The sequence below is a fragment of the Drosophila virilis genome, chromosome X (assembly GCF_030788295.1).
Source record: "Drosophila virilis strain 15010-1051.87 chromosome X, Dvir_AGI_RSII-ME, whole genome shotgun sequence".
Lineage (NCBI taxonomy): Eukaryota > Metazoa > Arthropoda > Insecta > Diptera > Drosophilidae > Drosophila > Drosophila virilis.
Genome location: NC_091543.1, coordinates 15242010 through 15265857, shown reverse-complemented (window position 1 = coordinate 15265857; position 23848 = coordinate 15242010). Strand labels below are relative to the sequence as shown.

The following is a 23848-nucleotide window of genomic DNA, read 5'->3' as shown; positions in this document are numbered from 1 at the left end:
TTAGCTCGTCTTTAAATTAGGCGTCGATGCAAGAGGAACGTATATGTTAATCAATTGAAAGGAGAGTGTATTCGACTTGAATATGCCCTGTAATTGGCTTTGTTGCAAATATATTACTTGCGTAAATGTATAACTTCGCGTTTCTTGATTAAACGGTGGGCTCTTCTATGCGATTTTCATGTTTTTATTTTTTCAAATATATTCCAAGTTTCTTGGTAATCTCAGTTATTGCTTGTATTCTATTTCGGGATAGTAAATCAATTGCTTATTTCATAATATAATGAAGTTCTAAAAAATGTTTATTATGCTCTTCTTTTAGTTGGAATAAATGTAACACCCTCTTTTGGTATTTCTCTTAGTTATTATCTCGCACGTTTCACTTTCCCTCTGTTCCTCTTGACCACAAAACCGTTATTACCTGGTCAACTCTTCTCCTTCTCTTTTTGTTAGTCACTTTCTCTTTTCACTCCCGCTTGCCCATTCTCTTAATCCCTCTCGCTCCTCTCCACACGCTCTGCCTGCCTTCCTTACCCCGCCTTTCTATGCGATTTTCATGATTTTAATTACATGCAGGTTCGATTTTTTTCATTATTGATGATATTTGAAAAGTTTTATGAAATTAATTTAATTAACTGGTTCCGCCACTCGCACGGAGTGTGCTCTTGCGGGTTCGAGACCATGTTCGACCGCCATATATTAATAATGTGCTCCTATCTTTGCAGTGCTTGCCAGACGGCGTTGAGCAGTTGAAGGCGACGCTTCAGCAGCAGCAGCAGCAGCAGCTTCAAAAACAACAACAATTGAAAGGTATATTGAAACCGCAGGATGCCGGAAACACTGCCAGCAACCGCAACGGTGAGCGCCAGCAGCATAGACTGCACAGTTGCGGTGCTTAAGGTGCCCACGCCCACCATGCAGCTGCCGCAGCCATGCAACCTGCAGAGTCTGGGCCTCATTATGGAGCCAAACAATATCAATATTGAGCTTAATCCTGCGGCAACAACGTCCGGCTTCAAGGTGAGTGCATAATCAATAGATTAATAGCTAATCAAATATCCCAGCCAACTGAGTATCGAAAATTCATTTGAGGCATGTTTTACACTTGTCAAATGCATTTCTCCTGGTTGCGTATGGGGGGAGGGGGGGATTTGATTTGGAAGCTTTCTAAGTGGAAAGTGCGATTCTAAGAGTATTTGCCAAATTTTTAAGTCATTTTCGATTTGCCTTAAAATTATTTTCAAAGCCCTACAAAAGAATTTAATGAATACGTGTTTGGGGAATTTCGCCCGCAACAGTGGAAAATAGGCGGAAAACGGTTGTATGAAAGTTATTTGCTTGCCGTTCGAACGGTTTAAGACTCAGATGAATACTATTGCATGGCCTTTGGCCTAATATAGAAAACAATTAGTATATCGAAAGTATTTATTGAATTATGTTTTGGTTGATGGAGACCCTGTCATTTGCATCTCATTTGGTTGGAATACGTCCGCGATTCTGGACGGTTGTGCGATCATTCGGATTGCCCATGACGGCCAGATTGGGCCGATCCGCGCGCAGCACTTGTGGCCTATTGCCATGGGTCTGATCCGCGCCAGCTGGGCTCTCCGGCTCGAAGAGCCAACAGATTGTGCGGTATACGTGATCGGCCAGCACGAGCAGCGGCTCATCGATGCTCGGCCCGAATAGCGTGGGCGACATTTGGGACTCGTCCTGGCATTCGAGCGGCGCTGCCCGTCCAAATGTGAGCTTCACACAATTCCTTGCCATGCTCCGTAGTCCGTGCACTATTTTGGTCGGGCTAAGGGCCGACTTGAAGCGTTCGTAGATCTCCTTACGATGTTGATATTCCTTGTATTGGGCGATCAGTATGCGACCATCAGGTGTCTCTAGCATATCGCTCTCACTGCCGGAATCAAATAGATCACTCAGACTGGAGACCTCGAGCATATAGCCTCTTTGGGGCTCCGGCTGCTGACTTGCAACTGGATCGACCGCAAGCGTTTCGATTTCTTGTTTGGATGGGCATTTCGTTAAATTTGCGGAACCTTGATTTGGCATAATCGTGTGCATCTTGCGCGAATTCCAGCTCTTAATGCTGTTGTTGTAGTCCTCCACGTGCTCCGACTGTGCACCGGTGTCCGACATGTCCTGATTGTAGGGTCCACCCTCTATGCGCACCGAACACCGACGACCCAAATTCGCGTCATAGCAAATCTTCTGCACCGTCTTCGTAATCACCTGGCGACTGAGCATCGCCTCAGGATTGGCGGATACGAACAGCAGATAGGCGTCGCCTTCCGGCACCGCCTTGTATGAGCCTGCTGGCATCTCATTGATGCGGCGATGGAAGCGCTTCTCCAACTCATCGATTACTTCCTTGTTGAAGTATTTACTCATTGTGCTCGACTCTCAATTTTGTTAAAAGTAGACGAATTTACAAAAAAAAAAAAACAAAAACAAAACAAAAAAAAACAAAAAACAAATTAAAAAAGACAAGAAAGTTTACAAATATATGAAAGCTGTTTAGTTTATTTTGAAAAGGTTTTAAAATTTCAATCAGATTTGTATGTGAACTATGCTACAGAAATATAAAACCTTCACTGTGCACGCATTATCTGAAAAGTGACTACTTTATTATCAGTCCAAGGCCTACATAGATCCCTTGTGGAAGACAATATCTGTAGCTATGCAAGCTCGGCTCAATAGTGTAAATATTGCATTAAAAACTAGATATGCATAGATCTTAGCCTTAGACTGAGCTCATGCCGTAATTTCATAAAGAAGAAGTGAAATGAAATGAGGAAGAAATCAAGGGTAAAAATAACTTTAAAGAGAGTAAAATGTATTTGTAGACTTTAAAAAAGTCTAAAACACGTCTCTAAATACGTTTTAGAACGATTTCTAAAAAGAGCTTTTTGAGATTTAAGCAATCAAAAATGACATACAAACGTTTTCACCAATTTCCCACACTAGCAGGTGGAATTCTAAATAGCGTGAATTTCAATCACATAAGCTAACTACATTCAGATATACAGATGTAGACACACTCCGATTCATAGATCGGTCAATCAGTCAGCACAACTCATTTAATACAGCTTATTACAATCATTTCACCAATTTTCCACACTAGCAGGTGGAATTCTAAATAGCGTGAATTCCAATCACATAAGCTAACTACATTCAGATATACAGATGCAGACATATTCCGATTCCAAGGTCGGTCAATCAGTCAATCAGTCAGCACAACTCATTTAATACAGCTTATTACAAACGTTTTCACCAATTTCCCACACTTGCAGGTGGAATTCTAAATAGCGTGAATTTCAATCACATAAGCTAACTACATTCATATATACAGATGCAGACACACTCCGATTCCTAGATCGGTCAATCAGTCAATCAGTCAGCACAACTCATTTAGCTTATGGACTATATTAGGGAATATAGACGCATACACATGCATATAAGTAAATACGTTTAGGTGTACATACATATAAAGTACACTTAGAGCTGCTTACAGGATATATTCCAGTCGAGCACTTGCGATTGTAGCATTTATTTAATTTTTTTTTTTTATCATTATTATTTTCGAGCCCTGCTAATGGATCTCTCCCTGTTGGCAGTTGCGTAATTTAATTACGCACACGAAAATGTCAAACGGTCGCGTCTGCTGCTGCTCGCATCGTTTTTACACTCGAATTGAGTTCTGCCCTTCGCCGAGTCCTGGCTACTGCTGCCGCTGCTGCTGCTGCTGCTGCTGCTGCTGCTGCTGCTGCTGCTGCTGCTGCTTGTGGTCGCCGCATTTTTCATGCTTCAGTGCGTGCAATTTGGCCTGGCTGCGGCTGCGGGGGTAAAAGGGGGAAAGCGTATGCCGTCGCCTTATTCAAATGACCTAACGCAGGATGCGTCGCTGATTTTGACAGGCAGCCGCCACGCAGCGAGCCGACACTGACGTTGGCGTCGACGCTGACGCTGACGTCGCTGTCGCCGTCGTCGTTAGCAGCGCGCGTCTAATACAGTTTTAATACAAATTTCAATTCATTTTGTTACGTTTCATTTCGACAGCCCGACTTTTTTCTTCTTCTTCTTCCTCCTGTTTTTTTTTTTTTTTTGTGGTATTTCTCTATTGTTGTTGTAGTTCTTATGTCATCCTTCGCTGTCGCCGTTGTCTTTGTTGTTGACATGTCACTGCAGGCACAGCGGCACAGTGGTTCGAATGCAATTGTTAGCGTGTGAAATACAATTGCACGTAGGCAACTATCTTTGAGCATCAGATATTAATATATTAAGTTATATAGCAGCCTTTTAATATTGTCAACTAAGTCACCAAAATGTCTTGCCCAACATAAATGTTTTTAGTCAAATTGGAGTTTTTTTTTTTCCTCAAAAATGTTCATATCTCTTAATTGAATTCTAGTTAGTTACCTTACTTGCAAATTTTTTGAGGAAATCTAGTTAGATACCTTTCATTCACATTTTTGGAGCAGTCGAAATAGGTTGAAAATATAATAAAAGCATTTAGTTGGTTTTTTCTACTCTTTAAACTTTTCAAATTAAATGGTTAATTTAAAAAAAATGTAAGTGGGCTTACTCTGAGTCTATACTCGATTTTATATAGATCTTCAGTTTTTTTTTTTCACCAAACTAAAGGAAGTCGGTTTATATACAATATTATTTGCTAATAATTTAAACAATTTATTGACCTTTTTTTTCAAATAATTTTTTTGTATTTATTGCAATTTTGTTGATTTTCTTTTGATCGCATTTTCGCATACAAGTGCACACTGTGCAACGGAGTCGCTGCCGCTGCTGCTGCTGTGCCCTTTGGCTCTGGTGGTGGCATTGGGTTCGGCGGACAGTTTAAATCTCAATGCATGTGTGCTCTGCCCCATCTCTGTGTGTGTGAGTGTGTGTGTGTGTGTGTGTGTGCAGTGATTTGTTATAGGGCTGCAGGGTGCACTTCAACTACGCGGCTTGTTTGTCAGCACCAGCTAGATCTCGGGCTGGGTGGTGGGGGGAGGTAGCAGCAGCAGAGGGTGTGGAGAGCAACGTTGCCGGCGGCAGAGCAGTCAACCAGCCAGTTGAGCCCGATATCATTCAATGCTTCTAATTTACGGATTAATGAAGGCGCAATTTTACATATTGAAATTTTCGGTTGTGCGCCCGACCCGATCGTGGGAAGCGATTAGTGGCCATGGCCGTGGCCAGAGCGGAGGCGACACACTGCAATTGTTGCCCCTTGCTGCTGCCGCTCTTTAAATTTGCTCGGCCTCGGGCCTGGCATTGATGGATTGCCACATAAATTTGTGATTTGCTAAGCTTGATTTTCCATTTCAACCAAAAATGCACAAATTTAATTTTTATGAATATTTATATGCGTATATGTATGTACGTATGTGTGCCATCTGTCAGGAAGCGCATCCAGGTCATTGGCTGAACGGGGTTGGCGCCGTGTGAAAGTATCGTGTGTGTGTGTGTGTGTGTGTGTTGTCCTAGGTTGTGCCTGCCTCACATTTGCATAATTTCAAGTGTGGACACAACCGACACCCACGTATTGTCTGTTACTGTGTGCGGGCGCAGTCAAATTCTAATTGAATTGTATTCGAATCTGGCAATTCGAACAGATTCGCCTTTGCTTATAGAAACATCTAATGCTTACAGGTATACTAAAACATCGTAAGATATATTGTCAACTGACTACGAAAAGCCAATTTTACATACTCAACTAATAATATTTAGAGATTCGAAAATTGCAAAGGTTTCGGCTTGAAACAGGAAGCCATATTTAACAATTAACTTAACTAGCCATATTCTACAATGTATTGTATATATTATTCTACAAAATCGTATATAGCAAGGGTTTTGGTTGACAAACCAGTTATACAAAGTTAAGCTCTTAACTGTAAATACATATTCTATAATCTATATCATATATTAGCATGGTTTCAATATTACAAGCTATATCTAATTGTGCAAAATGTTGTACATTTTCAAATATTGTTTAGTTCCATATTTGGGTCATATCAACGGATTCCACTGCAATGGTAAAAAACAGTTTTAGAAATTGCAGAAAAAAAAAGATGTATATAAAAGCATGTTTACACTTTCTGGCTTATTCAAGTCAAATATGCATAACTCTATCTCAATCGGGTATCGTCGAGCTTTAGATCGTTTATCTTTAGGCAGCTTTTTGGCGCTTGGATTGTTCAATTTTCCAATTCACAGCTCAACGCCTCCAGGATAAAGGAGAGCTAAAAAAGAAGATGAAAAGAATATAAATGAAGGGAAGTCAGTTGCTTAGTGCAAACACTAATAATATTAATAACGATAATCGTGATGAAAATGAATCTGCCAATCCGATTTCAGGTCATAAATACGTAACGTCATGCCCATTGATTGGTATCTCCCGTTGAGTATATGTGCAACAGAGACAGGGTGATTGGGCGAAGGGAGCGAGAGGGTGCATTCCAGTGGCGGGCCACGCGTTGCCAGTTGCTTATCTCGGGTGACCAGCGTGCCACGTGCGATTGCCAATTCCAATTCCATTCATGGGCCATAGTTTTTGGCACGTATGTGTGCTGCGACCAGCAACGGGTGGCGGTTGCCGGGTGGCGGGTGGCGGGTAACGGGAAGCTGTTGCCGGTACCAACAAATTTGCGTGCAATCGTTAGCCTTGCGTTTTTAATGACTTTTTCGTTTCAGTTCTGTTGGCATTGCATTTAATTCGATTATGATCCCTGCGCCCAGTCCCAGTCCCAATCCCAGTCCCAGTCCCAGTACCGCAAGTCCGCCTGGGGTAGCTGCAAAGTAATTGAAACGAACCCGTAAGTGGAGCGCTGTGCATTTCCCAGGCGTACGCGTACATACATATATGTATACATACGCATGTGTGTGTGTGTGTGTGTGCGTCCAAGTACAACTAATGTGGGTGTTAACGGTGTGTTAAGTGATTTTGCCATTTGTAAAATCGAACAATTGCACAAAAGCCGCTGCGATAACTATCGATGTCGCTGCTGCTGCTGCTGCTGCTGTAGCTGTCGACGCACGTTTCGCCCATATATCAAATGCTCAAGTTAAAACTTTTGATATCCGTTTTAAAATTGTTCCAATGCGCGCGCGCTTGTGTGTGTGTGTGTGTGCGAGCATTTAAAAAGTATCGACTTACGTTTTCTTTTACGTTCTTCGCCATTTGCCAGCGCTGCCCAATCGCTTGCCCGTTAACACAGCAGCTGGCAACGCCAAATGAGAATTAATTTTTAAATATATGTAAGTGCGCATATTGTTACGTACTCATTGGGCTCAGCGGGTCTTATATCTTAATTTTAGTGCGTATGTATGCTTGCCATTTATTATATGCGCCCACTGTTGTCCCTTGTCATTTGGTCCTTGTGCGGCTTTGGCTAATGAAAACTAAAAACTTCAATTACCAAAAGCAAAATAATGCGTTTTTAAACCCAAAAATGTAAGAACTGTAGCAAGAAATTGTGATAGATGAGGGTATGGCAATGCTTTTTACGGACCACTTGTTTGTCCCTGTGCTGCTGCTTATAAACAAAGAGTTAACCGAAAAGGACAACACAGCGCACCAAGAAAATGGCAATAAATCAGTGTAAGCAACACTCACACACACATACATACATGCGCACACAAATAGTAAAGTAATGCAAAGCAAAAGTAAGAGAGAATGGAAGGGTTTCGATTGTTGTATGTTTGTTGGACTTTCCATGAAATTTCCCAATGGGGTGATTATTTAAAATTGTGCAACGCATAAATAGCATACCAAACGGAGACAGTGGCGAAGCAGCTGTATAATAAAATCATTTTTGTTGTGTGTGTGCGTAATTGTTGCCAACTTTTTGTTATCTAAGTTTCGTAAAAAAAAAAAAAAACGAAAGCCACTCGAAGCCTGCAGACGATACTCAGCTGGTATCGATGCGTGTCTGGCTACCAAAGAGAACGAGATATGAATGGCACTCCCGTAACATATGCAGCCAATTTGTAAAGGAATTAGTGCTGTGACGTCAGCAATAAATTTGCATGCGTCAGTGTTGCGGAATATCCATGTTGTTAATCGATATTCTGTATCGCAGTATTGCGCATCTCTATGAATAAAAAGGCGCGCTCGCAACGAACATCTCTGATTGGATTACGTTAAGGCAAAAAAGAAGCTGCTGCTAAACTAATATAAAAAAAAACAATGCCAACCAATATGCAGAACGAACAGAACGCTGCAGAGACAGACGTGTCAACCGATGCAAACGATACGGTTAACCTGATCAAGCTCGTCGCCGACATGGGCTATCCGGAGAACGAGGCACGCGATGCGCTGGAGCGAGCCTCCAACAATCTGGAGCTGGCCATACAATATCTGGTAGAGGGCTCCGCCAATTCCGATGAGGAGCAGCTCTCCGATGCAGCGCTACGTCGTCGCACACGTCGCCGCCACAAGCAGCTGCGCAACTGCCTCATGGACAATCCGGCCATAACCGATTACGCTGTGGCGGCATTGATGAAACAGCCGCCACGGGCTGTCGAAGCGTTGCGTGACATTGTCGCCAATCATAGTGTGCTCTTTCTGGAGTCAATGCTTGAATCGTCCTCCGACGAGGAGCAGCCGAAGCTAGCTGCCAAGTCAGCTGTTAATGCGCGTTGTACTCGTAAAACTGAGCATTAAACATATTTAACCGGAAGGTAAAAATCGCTGTTGTTGCTGTTTATTTTATGCTTTAGCATTGTTTTTGTTCTGGCGCCGGTCAAGCCACCCTTTTGTGCGTGTTATTTATTTATTTTTATTTTCTATTTTATTTTTTTTTTACTGTTTTTTGTTTTGTTCATTCAATTTTTGTTCTTGCGGTGTTTTGAATTTTGGGCACTGTCGAGCGCGTCAACCCTTTTGGCTTGATGATTAATGATCGTATTTTTGTTTTTTTTTTTTGTACTGATTTCAATTTAGCGCTTGGCGTTACCAATTTACCCTTACCGGAGGCGCATCCTTAACTTTGCTATGCAGCCAGGCATTTCAATGCTGCTCATACAGTTCGGCTATGCGTATGTATACATACATATACATATATATATGTAACTAGTTATGTACATTAATTGGTTTTGTAGCTCACAGGGTGTTAAAAGTTCTTATAAGAGTTTTGCACACATGACGCCAAAATGTTGTATTTCGTATAAGACTTTCATCAACATTAACATTTAGCATAATAGTATTTAGTAAAGGGTATCTTAGCGTCGGTGCCAAGCTTAACATTTCTTGCTGTTGTTGTTGTTGAAAAATCCTAATTAATTTTGACTTGCAACCGTTTGCACTGTCAACCGCAGCCACGACGCCGGCGCTGGCAACGCTGCTGCTGCCGCTGTCAGCGCTTATCGGCCATTTGATCGGCGTTGCGGCGTACCGCGAAATGCGACAGCGACGGCGACGGCGACAACCCTTGACGCGCGTAGGCGGCGCCCTATCATTTATCATGGGTTGCAAATGCGCTGCCGAGCTGCTTAAAAGTGGCCGTAACTGAGCTCAAGCAGTGGCAATTTTAAAGTGCATTGTGCGGCCGCGTTCGCATTTCACAGTCACAGCTAATAAATTATGTATTGAAATTGGATATCCGCCAGTGGCTGCTGCTGCTGCTGCTGCTGCTGTTTGACGCACAATGCAACGCAATTAGACGCGTTGAAAAGGGAACGCACGCGCGCGCGCGCGCTTGCGCTCGCTCTTATACTTCTCTTATGGGTCCCATGCACGTAACAACAATGCAAATGCTCAGGCATTTAAATTTGCCCAAAATATATGTATGTCTGATGATAAAGTGCACTCTGCTGCACGCCGATCGCTCTACCTTTTTGGTGGTACGCTCGTCGTTTACATGTGATTAACAAGAGGCAATCAATATGTTGACAACAAGCAGCTATTATAATTGCAATAATAACCGCAAACGCTGCTGCGAACGGTGTGCGAAAACGCGCCAAAAACAAAAATTAAAAAGAGTCTCTCAAGTACGCAAACAACCACGTCAACGATGCATTTAATTGCGGTGCAATTTCGTATGTGCCTATACATAAAGACATAAAGACATACACATGTAAATACATACGTTCATATATGCAAATTAATTGGCAAGTAACAAGGCGCTGCTTAAGGTGCAGCCGGCTGTGTCTGAGCCTCGCAACTTTACCAACACTGTTGGCCATTTTGAGTTTTTTTTTTTTTTAACATAGGTAGCCAAATATTTTAAAATTCATTTAGCATAACTACAAATATGTGCATAGACAGTTATGCATGTATTGGTGTGCTTAAGCAGACTGTTATTAGTGTTAAGATCGTCGCTGGTTTTTCTGTTAAGTTCCGTTCCCGTTCGTTTATTTAACATACCGGTTTAATTAAAAACAAATGCATATCATTTCTGTCAAAGTAAAGTGCAGAAAACTGTAATCGAAATTGTCCATTATCATAACCAATTAGACTTGTTGCCAATCGAACACGAAAATCTTGGCAATGCGCTGTGAACACGCCAGCGAGACACCATGTTAACGTCTCGAGCAATTCAAGTGCTAAATTTACATATTTCTGTAAAGCGTTCGTTTCGATTTTTATTTGCACAAACGCTTAATTGTGTATAAGGGGGAAGGCGAATCGCATGCATGTCCTGGCCAGCAGCTGCTGAGGGCTGCCAATTAATAGATGAAAATGGATTTGTGTAAGAAATATGCGTTGCCATTTGCATGCGCAGCAACAACAAAAACAACAACAAGAACAGAAGCAGCAGCGGCGGCAACAACAATGTTTGCCACTGAAAAGCCCCGACCAGAGACAATTAGGCAATTATTTGCGCAAAGGATCAAAACCAAAACAAAAAGCAGTCTGTCTGTGCCGTCTCTCTCTCTCCCCCTCTCTCTCTCTCTTACGCACACACATACTCACTTTGCATCGCACACACACACACACACACACACACGCACTCGCGCTCTCGCTGCGCCTTGTGGGAAAGCGCATAGTGTGGCCAGATTCTAGAGCTGGGGCTTTCGTTTCTGTTCTGTTTTCTGTTCTGTTTTCTGTTCTGTTCGCGTTTGCTTTTAATTGAACATGAGCAATTAGCGTGCAATTTGTTTCGCTCGCAAAAATGCTAACGGTAATCGCTGCTAGCTCCATCCCGAGCCGCCACGGTCGCCCCGCTCGCCCCCGCCACCCCACCTCCGTCAATTCGCTTCACGTGTGCCACGTGTTTTCGGGCAGCCCAAAACGCACTTGAGTAGAATTAATTTTAAATGCTGCGCTGCACGCGGCTAAGTGATTATGCCAAGCCATAGGAACCATACCATGAAACCATATCATCAGCCCATCCCATTCCATTCCATGCCATCTCGTTCCATTCTATTCCAGCGTTTGCTCGCTCGCTCGCATGTTTAATTATAATTAAAAAGCCTTAGCTCATCTCTAAGTACCCAACTCTCTCTCTCTCTCTCTCGCTCTCTCTCGCTCACACGCACACCGTTACTCTGTCCCGTTAGCTAGCACATGCTGCAAGCATAGCCTGGTCCCGCAAACATTATAACGGTTAATTGAGTGCTTAGTGGCCGGGCTACGACTTGCAGCAGCCAGCCGCCTCAGGATCTTGAGCTCATCTGCCTTGGCCATTGTCAAATCGAGCCGTGCACTTCATAATATTAATTATTTTAATTGAAATGTTCATTATTTTACATCTAATTTAGCGCTGGTTGCGTGTGCGACCCCCGCTCAAAACCCGCCCAACCCCGAACCCATCAGATTCCAGCTTCATGTTCGGACAGGACAGGAATCCTGTGCGCAATGCTCACATGCTTTTAAGCTTTCACTTTGCGGCCGCCCGTGTACAGTGGTTCAAGTCTGATGAAAATGGCGAAAAATTATTGTTGCTTATTTTTTTTTTGGTTGGGTTTTCTTTTGTAATATATATTTAATTTATATTTTTCTGTTGAAAAAGAAAATGTATTAATTAGACAATTGACTTGCAGGTTATGTATGTATGTATGTATGGCTTTTGGTACCACTGTGCACACTGCTTACGTTTATTTTTCTATTTTGGGGTTGCTGCATTTGGCGCGGGGTTTATTATAAATTTTTAATTGGCTTTTTATGTATGAATAATGCTGCTCTTTGCCAGCATGGGCCACAGGGATGCAGTCCAGGGGGTTGCGGTGGATTCGCTGCGCCTCTGCTCTCCCTCTCTCTCTCTCTCTCTCTCTGTGTGTGTGTGTGTGTGTCTTGGGTGCGTGCGCTATGCTTATCCTAAGTAGTTTGAGCCTATTATTTATGCAGCCAATTCATTATGTGGTTGTTCATGGGCCCATGCGATTCGCTCTAGGTTTTTACATATATTTTTATTCTATTATTATTATTATTTTGTTTTAGTCTATTTTATTTTTGTTTTTTTTTTTTTTTTTTTTTTTGCAACAAATTTGTTATGGCCTGAAAAAGGGGTTGGCCGCTTGCAGCCAAATAAAGAGCAGCAGGAGCAGGATTATTATCTCCAGCGAAATGTGTCTGTCAAGTTGGTTGGTTAACCGACAAGAATCAAATCAGTCCGAGGTGCAAAATAATAAATGGCTAAATGGCAACAACAACAACAACAACAACAACAAAGGCCATAGCATTGCTTGCAACCCCGTTACAAAGGTCCACGTCAAATATAAAAAATTACATTTTTGTCAACTCATTAGAAACGTGACGATGGTAGCTGCCCGGCCATTTAGAGCTTTGAGAAGGGTTTGTCATTTAATTAAAAAACGGCATAGTCAAATGAATAAATGGATATTTGTATATAGCTAGCGCTGGCTCCACCTACAGCAGCTAGTCTGGGGCCACTTGACAGCAAGTTTAACAGTGCGCGCCTACGCACAGGTGTGCCTAACAGAACGCTGTTAACGGGCTGCATTTCTGTTGCTGCTACCCTCGTTGGCCGGCACCTGCGATAGGCGGCTGGCAGCCAAAAGCCAACCGTTTGGCGTCCAATGGCAGCGCAGCCCCAAAAGCATTAAATGCAAAAAAAAATAAAAAAAAAACGCCACAACAACAACAAAAAACCCCAACCACAACGAATCTGGAGCAGCGTTTAATATGCGCAAGAGCCAAAACAACCCTCGCAGGAGCAGCAAAAGCAGCAGCAACAACAGCAAATGCCGGTCTCAGCCAGCAGCAACAGCAGCTGATAAGCCAGTGAGAGCGAGAGAGCGCCAGAGCGCAACCACCTAACAGCCGTAACGGCAGCAGCAGCAGTAGCAGCAGCAGCAGCAGCAGCAGCGCAGCAGCAAACGCAACAACAACAGAGCTGCTGCCGCTATTCGGTTTTCATTCATGCAGCCTCGTCGCATTCGTCAAGTGAACTTCGGCGCTGGCGGTCGTGTGTGCGCGCAGTAGCAGTTAGCAGCAAAAGCAACAGTAAATAAAATTACGTTAACGCGAAACTCAAATTTGTTGTGTGCAAAGTGCGAAGCGCATTGTTTATTATAACAAAACCAAACAAATTATTTCTTTTTTTTTTGTTTCTAAGATATTTATGCAAGTGAGTGTAAGTTGTGCGTGCCACAAAATTAAAGAAAAAAGGCAAACAAAAAAAAAAAAAAAAAAAAACAACAGCAACTGAAGCAATAACAACAACAACAGCAAAAAACATCTGTGCGTGCGTGTGTGTGTGTGTGTGTGTGTACGGCCCCACCATACTTCCCACCGCATTAGCGTTTGTGTGTGGCGCAATTATTTGAAATATGCAAATTTACGAGCTAACTAATTGAGTCGAGTTCAGTTCGCAGTTCGCGTGTGTTTTGTGTTGTTGCAGGTGTCGGGCATCAGTTTGTTCTTTCTACCTCGCTCTTTTGCTCGCTAGCTATCTCTCTCTCTCTCGCTCTCTCTATCGCTGACGCTCCAGGCTCTCTGATGTGCGGACTGATCTTGCCTCGTTAGAAGCGTCTTCTTCTTGCCATCTGTATTAATTCAATCAACGGTAAATCACGCGCGCAAACGACTCTCACCCACTCATCGCACTCTCGCTCTCTCGCTCGCTCGTTCGCTCGCTCGCTCGGTCTGTGTTACTCTCCCTATCGCACTCATTGGCTCTGCACGTGTGCAAGCAGCAGCAATTTTCATGCGTTTAGTACGACTATAAAAATTCGCACTCAATTAGCTGCGAGCTGAGAGCTGCGAGCAGCAGCAACAACAATTCATAACATAAACAAAACAAAACAAAACAAAAGAAAACAACAACAACAACAACAATAATAATCGCTAGCACATTCCTGTGTGCAAATTGTACAACAAACAGCGCTAAATAAATACAAGAAACATTAAGAGAGAAAAAAGCCTTTCCACAAACCAGAACCAAGAAGAAGCAGAAGCAGAAACAGAAAAGGCAGCCGAAGAAGAAGGAGAAGCGACTGCAGCAACAATAAAAGCTATAAAAAAGAAAATAACCCCCGTCCCCCGTCGCCAGCTACGAAACCCGCTCGCAGCAAGAAAAGCAACAATTTTCTGCATATGTAAGTCGAAACTTTTGTGCTGCGATCCTTTTAATTAGTTTACTTTTAGTTTCTGCTGCTGTTGTTTATTTTTGCCATTTGTTTTAATTAACGTCGCCGTCGCCGTCGCCGTCGCTGCGACTGCATTTGGCAGGCCAGAAGAAAACGAGCGACGCGGCCGAGTGAACGGCCCAAGAACAACAAAACGCAAATCTTTTCTGTTAATTGCCTCAGTTTCAAGTTTCGCAATAACAACAATAACAGCGACATAACAGAGCAGACTTAACATAGACTGCTGCAACTGTGTGCACAGAGCGTTGTACATGTGTGTGTGTGTGCGTGAGTCTTATGCGTAAATATGAAAACGATCAAAAAAAAAAAAATATTGCTAAAAATCAAACAAAAATCTGATTAATTGGCAAATTCGAAAAACTGTTATGCAGCAGCATTTTTGTAGAATTTCATTTAAATGTTTTTGGGCACAGTAAATGCTCCACTAATGGAACGATTCCTTTGGCGAGGATCTCGCTCTTCTAACGGCCAGATTCCTTTGCTGAAGTTCTCGCAGCTCTCTACAAAAACTTCTTTTCTGTTTTCGACAAACAACTTTTGAAACGAAAATATTGATAAAAAAAAAACAATCTGCTTTTTTTAAGCCAAAATAGAGTTTGTTTTAGCTTTAGCTTTACCTACAGGCAGACCCAGTATATATATATATATATATATATATTATGTATAGATAGATTTTTCTAACGATTGCCAACTTTTAGTTGGGATATTTTGTTAGTTCTGTCCGCTCAAGCGATCTTTTACTGTATTCATTTCCGGAATACATGCATTTTGCTTGCATTGACAATTTGGCTCTGCTTTCAATACCAGACCATAAAAAAAGAGATGATCTTATTGACAGCATATCAGAAATTTGAACTTACCGAAATTAGAGTCCGATTTGTTTATCATTTGTGTTCGGTCTCGGTCTATGCTTATTTGGTTTCGTATGGCTATCAAAAAAATGCTGAAGTGGAATTTTAATAGAATAGCATAGATCGCCGTCTGCAGAAAGTCCTGATAAGAATCGGCTTGAGAAAAGACAATAGCTTAAAATCAGTTCAATTACAATTTTGTCCCAAAGATATTATCTTTCGGAAGACTGCATCGCATTCCTAGCCATAACATAACGATTAGCTACAGAGCTATGTAAACATTTCCATGTAAACTCCGTCGAGCTACTTTCATTTGAGAATTCGCCAAGAATTTCAAATATGTCATTTGACACCCAACTAACTGCGATAACATTTTGTTTATTGGAAATTAAGAATTCTCGTGCTCTGATATTTGTATACTCTGTGAAAGTGTACGCAAGGAGTATATTAGTTTTGTGCCACAATCGACGCTCTGTGCGGCTGTTGACCACGCCCATCAGGGGGAGATTTCCAAACTTTTGGAGCCACAAATGATCATTCATTGTTTGAGTCAACAAAATTGGAAAATATTCCCCATTTTGTTGTAGAGTCACAGTTTTAAGTTATTGCCTAACAGTTTAAGAGCCACTGAGCTAACATTCATAAACCGAAAGTCCTTTTTTTGTGTATTGTGCAATTATAAAAAAGATTAACATAAAATTGGCAAGAAATTTTAGAGTGTATAATATATATTATGATATGTTACATATGTTGATATGATAGATATGTTGATATGATATGTTTAATAATGTTATGTATTCCTGATCAGAATCAAAAGTCGAGTCGTTATAGCCATGTTTGTCCGCCTGTTTCTAGGCAAAATTGTCTTTTACTCCCAAAGCTATTGTCATAAAACTCGTCCTTCTGTTGCATAGTGGAAACTGTCCCGATATCATATCATATTATAGCCCATTTCCACGATTAACATTTGTACGTAATTTGTAATTTGGTCAAATGTCGCAAAGATTATCCATTAAATGGAGTCCCTACTTCGAGGCCGTATTATTTGACCTTTAGAAGGTAAGCTTTTACGGCGCTTATGTGAATCAAAGCAAAATTGATCAGCTGTTGCCTGCGAATGGAATTGCAGAATGTGATGCTTGCAAATGTAACAAATGTTGAGCAATGAGCTCTCCGCCATGCCTGTCATAGCTAAGACAAATCTTATTAGCAATGGACAACTATATCTAATAGCTTTATAGGAAGTATCGCGCGATAAAATTAGTAACTTTCTATGGCAACATTTACTGTACTATTTCAAGCTATGCTGACAATGATCATTATGCATTTGCTCTCATTGCTCTCTCATTAACATTCACATTTGCTGCGGCTCTCTTTCGTGTTACATGGCGATATTTCTTAAAAATGACGCTGCAACCTAATTAGTTACCCTTTAGACGTGTGTGCGTGTGTGTGTGTGTGTGTGTGTGTGCTCCCAGTTATCATCTAATTGCAAATTTTACGCATATGCAATACCTCTGCTTTGTTGCTGGCCCGCTCTGCCGCTCTCTCGCGCGCTCTCTCTCTCTCTCTCTCTCTCTCTCTCTCTCTCTTTGTACGTTCGCAGTTAGCTTCGCTCTCACAGCTGTTGTTGTTGTTGTTGTTGTTGTCTGTCAAGCAGCCCATTAATGCCAAATGCGTGTCTGTCAAGTTATAAACTGAGACTCTCTGGGCGTCTCGCTTGTTTTCGGAGCGTGTAAAGTGGAGGTGCAAAAATAAAAACAAAACAAAAAAGCATTAAAAAAAAATACACTCGAGAAACGAAAAGCAAAAAAAAAAAAGTGCAGTGAAGTGCATTGGCTCAGTTAACGTCGCGACTCGCGACTCGCGACTCACGTTGCATTAATTAACATTTAAACAATAATTAAATTATTCATACAAATGTGGCAAATGTAAGCGCGAAGGCGGGGCCGGACGCCAAAGGAGGCACCTTCATTGCAACTCGAACTCCCATCGCTGATGCGGCCGCCGATTGCGTCTGGCAGCAACAGCCTATTAGTATGGCTTATTGCCTTGGCTACCGATCCGACCCGACCCGAGCCTGCCTTCCGTTCCGCCACGCCCCTCCTTGCTGTCGCTTTAAGCTCCTGCGTCAGCTACGATCTTATCGGCAGCAGGGCGCGCACGCGCACCTCGCGGCTCGCACAGTAGCAACAGACGACGACGCAGACGCAGACGCACCTACACAGACATGCATGTACATATGTATATGCACACACACACACACACACACACACATGCACACGCCCAACGCCGCATCTCTTTTGTGATGCCCAACTCTAATAACACTGCTCAGCTCGGCTAAGGTTCAAATTTCTCTAATTTAAATTGGAGAGAAAAAAGAAAAATTGGGAATATCTTTGGCACGCCGAACATTTAATACGCTTGCAGACATTCGAAGATATGAGAAGAGATAAGCTTGAACCTTACTTTGTGGTAGGGGCGATACTCAGTTCTGCCTGTTACACAATTTATATTCATTTCTATTCATATAGAAATCTATCAATAACCCAAAGATGCGCTATTATTTAATTGCCAGTAAAAGTGTGATATATAGGGAGGGCAGAGTGAATAAATGAGCAAAGATAAAATTGATGAGAGAGTCAATTTATTATGTAAAGCTGTGAGTCTTGCGTGAATTCATGAGAATCGCAAAGAGAGGCGATTTCTTAAAATACATTTCTGTCGACTTTCAATGTAGTTGAAAGTAAACTTGGTCTATGCTTAGTCGTAGAGCACATACATACACACATACAAACATACTTACAGACACACACACACACATACATGCATGTGTACATACATGCACAGAGGTGTTAGCTCGTTAACCACAATTTGTGTGGACCGCATATAGATAAGAATGGTATTTAGTAAAGCCATAAATTTCTCAATTTCAAATTTTTACCGATAATTGCACATGGACAGTGTTCGTAAGCATTTAACTGTGCTGTTGTGTGCTTTACAAGTTTTATAAGCTCGCTCTTTTGTATTTCTTGACTGATCTCCGTTTCATGCTCACGGCTTGCTTTTGAATCGAATATTTTGTTGTCCAGTGTTCAATTGCCACACATTGCGCTGCGGCCTTTTAATGCTAACAACTTGCTTAGGCAGCAGCACGTCGGATGCTCTCTCGCGCTCTCTCTCTCTCTCTCTCTCTCTCTGCTCCTGTTGCTGCCCCGCAAGCAGCTGCTCGCCCTCCCTCCCTTTGCCCGCGCTGTAATCCTTTAATTTATGACACTCAACGAGGAGCTAGAACTTGGGCCAGCCAGGTGAGGGCTGGAAGCTGACTGCATGACAACAATTTGCAAATATTTTATTAATAAATGACATTGCCCAACTGAGTGGAGGAGAGAAAGGAAGAGAGGGCGGAAGGGGAGGCGTCGCAACTAGAGGCCAGTTTTGTGCCTGTAGCCAAAAACTTGTTGACCAGAGAGCGAACAAGCCGAGTCGCCTTCTCCTTGTGGCATTATGCAGCGAAGCATGCAACGACTTTGCAGCTAAATTAAATTAAAACAACTAAGAGTCCTCCAATTGAGCATGCTCGACTGGCAGTTACCCTGTAAGCCCTGCGTGTGACCTGAGCACAGGCACGAGTTTGAGGAAAATGTCAAAAAGTCTTAAGCTCGTTGCCAAAATTGTGACTCTGCTTGTGAGAGAAGGAAAGAAAGACCTATCCAAAATGTGAGAGATTCCAAATATCTCTGTTAAACGAGGGTTTGCTGTATATCGATTCCAGGCAGCAGATAATCTAAAGATATCTACTTATTGAAGGATTGAGTTATTCGAGAGAATCTAAAATTAATATATTAATCAATAATATTAATATATCTTTGCATTTCCTTTGTCTATATAAGGCCGATGTACGCTTGACTGAGTGATAAAAAAAAGGCAAATTTTTCCAAATGTTTCCATTCAATTTATAGAAAAAAGTGAAATGTTCTTGCGTGCGTTTCGGGAAGGAAAAGTTCCTCTGTATATTGCTCGATGAGCTACGCGCTTAACTAGCGTCGATCTCTACTGCGCTAAGATACCCTTCTATTTACAGGGTATAGTAAGGTGTGCTATGCTTGTAGCCAAGGGAGCACGCACAAAGTAGCAACTGGCAACTGGCAACTGGCAACTGGCTGCGGGCAACGGTAACTCGAGCGACTCGCTCCGGATCAGGGACTGGCGAACTGGGTATGGCTACAGGCCAGTTCTGTGGGCAGAGCGAATGCGGCGCGCGCGTGTGTGTTGGCTGGCAAATTGAAATCGAAAAAGAAAACTCGTTAATTAAAAAGTTAACATGTTGTTGGTTTGGCCCGAGCGCCGAGCGCCGAGCGCCGAGCTTCGAGAGACAGCGGAGACGGCGACGGCGACGGAGACGGAGACGAAGCTCTCATTGCAGAACTTGGCCTGCAATTGGTTTTATTAATAATTAAGAGGCATCGTCAGCGGTCATCAGCGGCAGGAATTGTGGTTTGGCCGTAGTCGATGGCTTACGCCACATATTTCCCTCGCTTCGTTGCCGTTCGAACGGGACACATGCAAAGAGCGCTCATCACAATGGGCCGAAGGGGCGGGGGAACGGTTGGCGAGTGCAGCAGGGGCTGGCCAGACCAGTTCCTGTTGTTGTTGCTTGTCAAAGGAAGTGCGTCGCGCCAAAATGAAAAATGAAGTGCGCAACGTCCTCTCTTGCACATAATATGTTTTTATTATAATTTCATTAAAAAAACAACTCATACACAACTGTAGGGGGCGGCATGGGGGAGGGGCTGCGTGCAGCGCGTGTGGGCTTATCCTTATATTGTTACATAACCTGCAAAAAGCCGTTGCTGACAAAGGATATTTCATGGCTTGAACTTCGCTTGCGTGTCCTTCATTTGCGAACTTTGTTGAACAGAGTATATAGTTTCCCTCGTATGCTCGCCTAAAGCTTAGATACATGCTAATTCGACTCTTTCTGGAGTGCCAGGCTTTTTCTATCTTTATCTTCCAAATTTGACGGCTAGTCCTCAAATTTGCTTTTATAACTATTATTATTATGAGTACTTATATTCATATTTTTATCATCCTCATTGTCATGTCATTGTCATTGTCATTGTCATTGTCATTGTCATTGTTATTATCATTATCATTGTCATTGTCATTGTCATTGTCATTGTCATTGTCATTGTCATTGTCATTGTCATTGTCATTGTCATTGTCATTTTTATTATCATTGTCATTGTCATTGTCGTTGTAATTGTCATTGTCATTGTCATTGCTATTATCATTATCATTACCATTAGTATTAGGATTAGCATTAGCATTAGCATTAGCATTAGCATTATTATTATTATTATAATTAATATTATTATAATTGCTTTTTGAAGAGCCTTGACAACTTTCGGCTAAGACAATACTTAATCTTGCTTATTAGGAATCCGTTTAACTCTTTGTCAATTGCCTAATTGCTTGGCATGCGTCAAAAATTCCTCTAGCCAGCGCGCCAATTATAAAGTAACTGCCCCTAAACTACACTCTTTCAGTTACTGAACTTATTAACATAATAGCTATTTTTCAGCTAATTTTTACCATATCAAAATCCTTTTTTATTACAATATACTAACTTTTCCTCTTATTCATGTATCATATATTAATGCACCTGAAGTTTCTTATCCAACTTTCATTTAACATACAATCTTTTCGGCTCCCTCTATTCATTTGCTCTTGTGCTCTCTTGTTTTAACTAGTCTATACTTAAGTAATGCTTTGAATAGATCGCTTAATGGACATTTTTATGTTGACGCTCTCTTAATTGATGTCTTTAAAGCTCGCTCATTTGCAAGTGTTATTCCTTGGTTATTCCCTGCACTCAAGTCAACACTCTCTTACCAGCTTCTCTTTTGGCTGGCTGTCTTTTTTGTTTGTGCCTGTTTCTAGCTTTTACAATTACGGTTCCCTGTCAAGCTCACATTGACACTCAACGACTGGCTCTTAGCTCATTTGTGTCAGTTTCTTCGTTTGCCCACCTTACGCGCAATGAGTGCGAACGAGCGCTTGCTCTTTCTCGCTCACTCTCGCTGGCACTGCTTGGATCATTTGCACAGATTCTTATCTGTGCAGCGCACGCACCTAAACGAAGCTGCAGCCGAAGCGACAGCCGAACTCGTAGTCAAAGCCGAAAGCCCAGCCATGGCTGCTGTTGCTGCTGCGCTGCTTCTGCTGCCTCTGCTGCTGCGCTGCCTCAGCTGCTGCTGCTGCTGCTGGCGGATCCTGCGCTCGTTTCTTTTTGTTTTTGTTATTTTTATTTTATTTTTTTTTTTCGTGGTCGTTTTCTTTATAATTGGTTTGAAATTAATTTGCCAATTACACGATCTCACATTTAATTGGCTTACCCCCGGGCGGCAACGGCGGCGAGGAAGACGACGGCGTTGCGTACGTTCGGGTTGGGTATCTTTGGCCCTTTGCCTGATGCTGTTGCCCTTTTTTGTATGTGCGCTGTGTGTGTTTGTGTGCTTGTGTGTGTGTGTGTGTGTGTTGGGTTTACGCTTCGCTTGGTCCCCATGGTGCAGATCTCTTCAACGATGATCAGCAGCAACATCCACATCCACATCCACATCCACATCATCATCATCATCATTATCATCGGCAGCAGCAGCCGCATGATCATGGCGAGATCAGATTGGCAAACATCATCATTAGCCGAGCGGCTGCCCCTAAACATTGTCGCTTTCAATTTGAGTAAATGAAGCAAACAGTGCGTGCGACATTCGCTTTATGTGCCGACAGTCGATTCCCCACTCGCCCCTCTCTTGCGCCGCACTCCACAGACGCATATCTCAGATCGTTCGGTCGCTTATCAATTTGCAATATGCATTTTTGCATAATACGTCCAGCCTCCCATGCTAAATTGTATGTCATTCGATCCAATTGGCGGGCCTGGGAGTTGTAAGGGGCGACCAGGGGCGAGTGGGGAGGGGGCTGCTCAGCCGGCAACTGGCAACGCGTTAATTGGGTTGAACGTACCGCGCGGATCTTTTGTTCGGTCCGCTCGTATGCGTATGTATAAAGCTCTCTCTCTCTCTCTATATATATATATGTATATATGTACATGTATGTATGTATGTTTGTATGTATATGAAACCAGTTTTGCGGATTTCAGTTTTCTCGGTTCTCAGCTTTCAGTTGGCCAACAATTTTAACTAAAGCCTAAACACTTTTAGTTAAAATGCCAATTAAAATATTTTTTATTTTTTTTTGCTTATTGTTGCACTCGCCCCCGCGCATGCCCCACATGATCGATGAGCAGCTTGCAACGCGGCCACACTAACCACCGTGTGGCACCCTGTCGCTAAATAAATGCAGATGTCAATTAGAGGCTCATTAAAAAAAAAAAAAATGCACAAAAGCGCAAACTTTCAACTCGCTATTTGAGAACGCGACAGCCCCCAAAGTTTTCGCATCCAAGTCTCGAGACTCTGTCGCAGATTCAGTTTCAAGTGTCTCCGCGTCTTCGGTCTAGTGACTGAGTTTCTTCTGCTGCTGCTGCTGCTGCTGCTGCTGCTCCCCCCTTGCTTCATTATGCTCTGGACTTGATTCTGTACATGAGCATCACTTGCACTTTTGTTTGAGGTCTCAGGACTCGGACTCGGACGCGGACGCGGACGCGGACTCGAACTCGGACTCAGAAGGCTGCCGCATTCCGACGATCACAGTGCGCACAGTGCTTCGAGAGCCTCGCGAAATGGAGCAAAATAATAGCAAATATTTCGGGGAAATTCGCTCAAGGGATTTTAGCTGCAGGGCAATTATTTCCATAACAGAAAAAAAAGTCATGCGAAGTAAATAATAAAAATAAGATTACAGCTTGTATAAAATCTTATTTTAATTATATTAAAAGTAAATAAATAAATATTGAAATAAAATTATTTGAATAATTATCAAACATACAAAAATATACACAAACTAATTATAAACTGGACTTTCTTCAATTTAAGAATCCCATTCAAATTTATATAATATACAATTTTAAAACAAAATGAAATTTAAATCGGTTTTCGGGAATAATTTCCATTCAAATTATTATATGAGGCAGAACTTTATTGTCTCATCAACCATTCCAAAGTTGTTAGACTATTTCTAGAGAATTAATATAATACACAATACATAGAATAAAAATGTATTTGAATTAAAGAACAATTCCACTTTTAAAAAAAAAATGCACCCTTTATCGGCGGGCATGCAACCACTGTGCACGCTGCGCCACAGTGTGTCCAGCGGCGCGACGACAGCGCTGAGTGAAGGTGATTTAAAAATTTTGTCACATTTTCAGTACAAAGATTTTGGTATTTTTTAATGAGCTCTCGGGGATTCTCAAGCAGCACCAGGCCGCCAAGAACTCCAGCTCGAACAGAGCAGAGCTTTGCACAGTT

At 42.2% G+C, this 23848-nt stretch overlaps 2 protein-coding genes and 1 long non-coding RNA gene across 8 annotated transcripts in view; 2 read left to right on the top strand and 1 right to left on the bottom strand.

Annotated features, from left to right (window-relative positions):
- Positions 1-23848, top strand: part of LOC6635486 (LIM domain-containing protein Beadex) — a 68875-nt gene that overhangs the window by 6548 nt on the left and 38479 nt on the right. The window contains exon 2 of the mRNA XM_032440267.2: positions 723-1017. Within this exon, the coding sequence (XP_032296158.1) occupies positions 826-1017 (192 nt within the window). The 5' untranslated portion in view covers positions 723-825. The remainder of the gene's footprint in view (positions 1-722; positions 1018-23848) is intronic.
- LOC138911795 (uncharacterized) lies at positions 5359-7944 on the bottom strand. Of its 6 annotated transcripts, XR_011417449.1 has the most exons (5): positions 7291-7943; positions 6868-7229; positions 6383-6800; positions 6103-6251; positions 5359-6036 (listed from the first exon to the last, which is right to left on the bottom strand). It is a non-coding gene; the product is annotated as an uncharacterized lncRNA (long non-coding RNA). The 6 variants fall into 6 exon arrangements; XR_011417447.1 differs by having other exon boundaries at positions 6103-6800; positions 7291-7944; XR_011417448.1 differs by having other exon boundaries at positions 6103-6800; positions 6884-7229; positions 7291-7944.
- Positions 8088-9071, top strand: LOC6635488 (uncharacterized). The gene is made up of 2 exons (XM_002059042.4): positions 8088-8691; positions 8954-9071. Exon 1 carries the CDS (start codon positions 8198-8200, stop codon positions 8672-8674), a length of 477 nt encoding a protein of 158 aa, XP_002059078.2. The 5' UTR covers positions 8088-8197; the 3' UTR covers positions 8675-8691; positions 8954-9071.